Source organism: Otolemur garnettii, unplaced genomic scaffold, assembly GCF_000181295.1.
Source record: "Otolemur garnettii isolate 467f Iridium unplaced genomic scaffold, OtoGar3 scaffold00005, whole genome shotgun sequence".
Classification (NCBI taxonomy): domain Eukaryota; kingdom Metazoa; phylum Chordata; class Mammalia; order Primates; family Galagidae; genus Otolemur; species Otolemur garnettii.
The window spans coordinates 3,146,462-3,152,167 of NW_003852400.1; the positions used below are offsets into that span (position 1 = coordinate 3,146,462).

Consider the following 5,706-nt stretch of genomic DNA (forward strand, 5'->3'; position numbering starts at 1 on the left):
AAAAAAAAAAAAAAGACCAGCAAGAGCAAGATTCCATCTCTACTAAAAATAGAAAAACTAGCCAAGCGTACAAAATGATGGGCACCTGTCATCCCAACTGCTTGGGAGGCTGAGGCAAGAGGATCACTTGAGCCCAAGAATTTGAGGTTGCTGTGAGCTGTGATGCCAGAGTACTCTATCCAGGGTGACAGAGTAAGACTCTGTCTAAATAAATAAATAAATAAATATATCAATTATTTCATCACCTCTCAAAATGATGTGCATGTGCCCAACTTCCAGGTACACTTGTGGGGAGCCCAGAATGCTGACAGCCAGCCTTAGAAAGAATAATCACAATAGCTGCCACTGTTGGGTCTCATGGGATTCATGGGATTCACGGAATCCCATGAATGTGGCTGGCATTTGTCGGTGTGTTTTCCTCTATCACAAGGATCTTTGTAATTAAATGTGTGGAGTCCTTTTATCCATCCCTTCGTTTGCTATTACAGCTGCCCTTTACCATGTATAGGAGGTGGCATATTATCCTTTCTACTATAGATGAGAAAATTGGGGCTCCATCCTTGAGTGCGCATGGATACTATCAAATGTATGGTTTTGAAGTAAGTTTTTCTTTTCTTTCCTAGAAGAATACAAACAGAATGGGCAGGATAAGGACTCTTCCATAACAAGACTATGAAGCCACTTCCGAACCAATTCCAGGCCACCTGATCCCACCCTAGGAGGCCGTGGGGGAGGAGAAAGGAGGAGAGTGGGCCATGGGGGAGAGTCTATTTCTTGTGCCCTGCCAGTGTCTCCAGCCTTTCTTCTTCTTCTTATTCTTTTTTCTTTTTTATTGACCAGTTTTTAGTTTTAAAGAAAAAGGCAAAAGAACGTGAATTTGAGATTTACAGAAAACAACAGCAGTGTTTTGTTTCGTTGTCTTTCATTTGCCATGTTTATACATTCTTCCAAATGTGGGGCACCCCCCTAGTTCCTGATGCTGCTATTGCACCATCGTTCCGCTCCAGCCGTGAGAGCAGACATGGCAGAACATGAGTCCTGGGTTAGCGCCACCTGAAGCTCTTGAACTTTAGCACACACAGAGCCGTTTTCCTTCCTTGTCCTCTCCGCCCAATCCCTCCCACCACTCCACCTGCCACTCACTGGGTCCCTACTGGTCCTTGGAAAAGCTAGCTCTCACCGGCTCCCCTCTGGGCTGTATGCAAGGGGAGGCAGTTTTGCTGGGGAGGGAGGAGCTGCGAGCAGAGAGTCAGAGATTGGGGGTGGGGGGTTTATAGCCCACCATGGTTGGAGCCTAATGCTGGGGGCAAAATTGAGAAAAGCGACATGTAATGATGTAGCTTACCCAATACCACTATCCAGCTATGCAGCTCAGAAAGGATACACCAGGGCAGGGGCAGGAGCTGGACTGGGGCTGGGAGGGTGGCAGGAAGCAGAGCTGGGAGGTAGAGGGTAATCAGTCCCTCCAAAGGTGGCGGGAACCCAGTGCCTATGATGGTCTGAGCTTGTTGGGAATCTACAGAATCCCTTCCAGGGCTCTGTGGGTGAGCAAAGCAGGCTGAGCCAGAAAGAGACAAACTCCAGGAAAAAGGCCACAAGCCCAGAAAGCTACTCCCTGAGGAGGCACGGTGACTGCACAGCTGCTAAAGGTCCTCACACTGCCCATGAAGCCTAGGAAGGGTCCTCTGGGGAAAGCTTCTGTGGAAGGTTATGTGTCAACCCCCTTTTGAGAATAAATACATTCCCACCCACCCCCATGCTCTGGGCCACAGGCAACGGGTGGGATCAGCACAGCCATCAACCAATATCCACCACGTTATCAGATGCCCCATCTCAGAGACAGCCATCCCCAAAAAGGAATGGTAAGAACCAGCCACTGCTTGGTGATGGAGAGCCATTTGGAAGAGCCAGAAAGACGCTGGAGCCCAGCCACTGTAGAAATTCACACTGGAGTTTTGAAAGAAACAGCAATACCATAAGCTCTACTAGAGAGTCATAATCAGGAAAGGAATTAACAACATAAACCAGCAGTAACATATTATTAATCATGTAACTGCATACAGGATAGAACAGAGCTACTGGGAGGTTTTGCTTCATCCTTAAATCAGATATGAATGCAAGTTTTGCAGCTGGGCACAACCCTTATTCACACCCTCAAGCTTTTCTTTCCCAGCCCCCAGCCCAAAGATCAGACTACTGTTTTCACCTTACGACTGGAATCTGCAAAGACGGGAGGCAAACGGAGTGATTTGCATCAATGGAATTGCACTGACAGTGTTTCTTATAGGATTACTAAATTTTTTAATATAAAATGAAGTTTTTTTAAAAATCAGGAGTTGATATTAAGTATCAGAACATTAGTTTGGATGATTTCATTTTTATTTCTACAGTGTTAAAGTGCACTTATATGCTGGTTTATTTACGTCTTGGGATAAAAGAGACTGCAAATTGAAGGGACGATTGTTACTTTTTCTTTTTTAAAAAAAAAGGTTAAGGCAGATTTTAAGACTTATAAATGTTTAAGAAATTATAAACAAGGTTAGACCCTTTGAAAAAAAGCTTAGAAGATATTCTTAAAGTAAATTTTTATAGTGTTAATTTTGTAATAATTTATGTTTTACTATATTACAGAGCTAACTGACCAGAATAGTTTCAGAAACAATATGAAACTTAGGAAAGTTTAAGCAATGTTTATATTTTTAAAATGTTCTTTGAATTATGTTTCTATTGTACATTTCTTCAGGCTGAAAAGTATGTACATATCTTTGTTATTTTTGCACAATTTTTGTCTTGTTCGGTTTCAGAAGTCTGTTGTTTTTTATAATTTATTTTGAGTTGTAAAACTTGCAGGAGTAAACACAAAACAAAATCTCAGCAACAAAATAACCCTCTGATGTATAAACTCTTATATTGGAGGAGGGAAAACAAAGGTTGAGAGATTAAGTGGCTGCTTCTGAGAAATAATGTCTCCACAAGGACTAAAGGAGCCCTTAACAGGTTTAAACATTGTCATTCTCTCCATCTGGAATTGGAAGCTGGAATAAAGAGGCTCCCCATCAAATGCTGCTTACTTTGTTGAAAGACTGGCTGTGACCGAGGTGAGGACATTTCTGGAAAACTGAGCAAAAAGGGAAAACCCAGGTGTTCCTTCCTTCACGATCAACTACAGGTTTACTTTCTAGCAATGTATTAGCAACTTGCAGCTTGAAAAATGGGATGCGAATAAGAGGTTCTCTTTGGGTTTGTTTTAATGGAGTTAAACTGGAGCAGCCTATAAAGCATTATTAGGGTGACATCTTTTGGGTCCTTCTGTTCTGCACACCCACTCAGTCTTCTCTCCCAGCCCCTTGACTGCACACACCCCTGTTTGCCTGAAGATCTCCTGACTTGTCGCCAGCCATAGAGGCTCGAAAGCTCTGGTTGTTAAGCATAACGCAATGCATAGACCTGTCAGCCATAAAAAAAAAAAAAAAAAAAAGGAAAAAAAAGCGACTTGGATAACTTGTATGCCTTCTTTTGTATCAATGTACCAATTGTAAATAATGCTGATCAACCTTTGTAGAGAATAGTTTATACAGCATATTCTATTATTGCTGATTCTCAGTGAACTCTTGTTTTAAAAAAGGAAAAGAAATTTTCTATTTACCTTATATTTTGTTATGCTGTCAGCCCATGGCACTTTAACAAAACTCTGTGGGTTTTACGTAGCTGGTCAGTCATGGGGTATATTAAATAACTGTTGTTGCACAGACGAGAATTTGCACCTGCTCATTTGTCCTTTCCTACTACCGATTTTAGAACCTTTTCCAGAAGAATTTTGAAGAAAGCATGTCCAATCATCCTGAACAAATGCCACCCTTGTGGAGTGGGTTTCCTTTCTACGATCCATATTTTGTAACACTAAGTATTTTCCTGCTTTGTCCTGCACCTTTATGTATTAGCACTATCCGATAGAATTCATTCCATGCCTGTGATATTGTAAGCAGAATTAATGTCTAAAGTAGGTGTAAATAGTAAATTCTATGGCTTACAGTTTTAAAAGGAAAGAACGAACATGTATCTGTTGATACTGCCATGGTTCAGTACCAGGCCTGGAAATATTCTCCAATGAGCGATTGTATTTTTTGTTTTTTTTGCTTTTTTTTTTTTTGTAACATGGCTTTGTAAATAAAATAATTTATATGTTTGTAAAACAAAGTCTTTGGGTTTTTATAAAACTTGAATTGGGGGTAGTTTTATTTTTCTTTTGAGTAAAGGTATTCTCACTGGAAGAGCCTGCCTGCCAGAGTTACACTGGAGGAAGGAACTGAAAGAGAGTAAGAGAAGACAGCAGATTCATCCAGCAAATCCTTGTAATGCATCCTCTCTGTGCCTGCTCTGGGCTAGGCACTCTGTGCTGGGTGATGGGAAACAATCCCAGCTGCCCTCTGGAAGCAGGGTAGTAGGAGAACAAAAGGCGAGCAAATAAATAAACGCGATCAAATGTGTCATTACAGTTTGTGGCAAATGCTGTGGTTCTGTGAGAGAGAAAATGATGGAAAAAACATGAAAAACAGAAAGGAGGTGGTGGGAGTGGTCTGCCGGGTCTCTTTGAACAAATGGACTGAAGCACGGATCAGGCAAGGTAAGAAAAGCTTGGAGCGGCTCGGCACCTATAGCTCAACCGGCTAAGGCGCCAGCCACGTACACCGAAGGTGGCGGGTTCAAATCCCCAGCCGAGACCCGCCAAACAACAATGACGGGTGCAACCAAAAAATAGCCGGGTGGCAGGCGCCTGTGGTCCCAGCTACTTGGGAGGCGGAGGCAGGAGACTCACTTGAGCCCAGGAGTTGGAGGTTGCTGTGAGCTATAATGCCACGGCACTCTACCCAGGGGGACAGCTTGAGGCTCTGTCTCAAAAAAAAAAAAAAAAAAAGCTTGGAGCCTAAAGAGGCGGGCAAGGGCAGAGAGATGGACAGAAGGCAGGGACAAGGTCAAAAAAGGCTCATAGAGTTTGGATTTTGTGCCAAATTCAATGGGAATCCTTTGAAGGGCTTTAAGAAGGGGCATGGCGTGATCTGACTGTTAAAAGGGCACCGTGTCCACTGTATGATAAATCAGTGGGGAGGTATTGCAAGAGACCAGGTGAGAGAGATTGTCAGTGTGTTCCCAGGATGTAGCTGTAAAGAAAAGAGAATGGATTCAAGACTTCCTTAAGATAAGAATGACTCCCAGGTGCTCTGGTAGAGCAGTTGTGTTGGGTGCAGATGTCACTTCTTCAGGGGTGGAAAACCAAGAGAGGAGCAGGATTTTTGAGGAGCCGGCAGGAGGAGCCTATCAGGGAAGACCAGAAGCTCTGTCTTGCACGCTTCACATAGCAGGCCACAGTGATCTCTGAAAATGGCTGAATGTTCACGTGACCCAGTAACTCCACAAAATCCTGCAAATCCGGAAGTTTATGTCTTCATAGTCACTTCAAAAGACCCATGAAACTGCCTAAGCCATCAAGGGTGTGCCTATCTGAAAAGATATCAAGTACCCAAAAAATGCCACCCTGCACAAGTCATGTGTGCCATTTCAGCATCCACTGCCGGAGTCTGTAGGTGTGCCCAGGCCAAAGAGTGAGGCTGAATACAGGGTCAGTGGCCCAAAAGAGTGCTATGTTTTTGCTGTACATGCTTAAAAATACAGAGAGTGGGCTGGGCTGGTGGCTCATATCTGTAATCC

At 43.2% G+C, this 5,706-nt stretch overlaps 1 protein-coding gene across 1 annotated transcript in view; it reads left to right on the forward strand.

Moving 5' to 3' along the window:
• Positions 1–4,041, forward strand: part of ATXN7L1 (ataxin 7 like 1) — a 250,202-nt gene extending 246,161 nt beyond the window's left edge. The window contains exon 12 of the mRNA XM_012812466.1: positions 624–4,041. Within this exon, the coding sequence (XP_012667920.1) occupies positions 624–665 (42 nt within the window). The 3' untranslated portion in view covers positions 666–4,041. The remainder of the gene's footprint in view (positions 1–623) is intronic.
• The last annotated feature ends 1,665 nt before the right edge of the window (positions 4,042–5,706 follow it).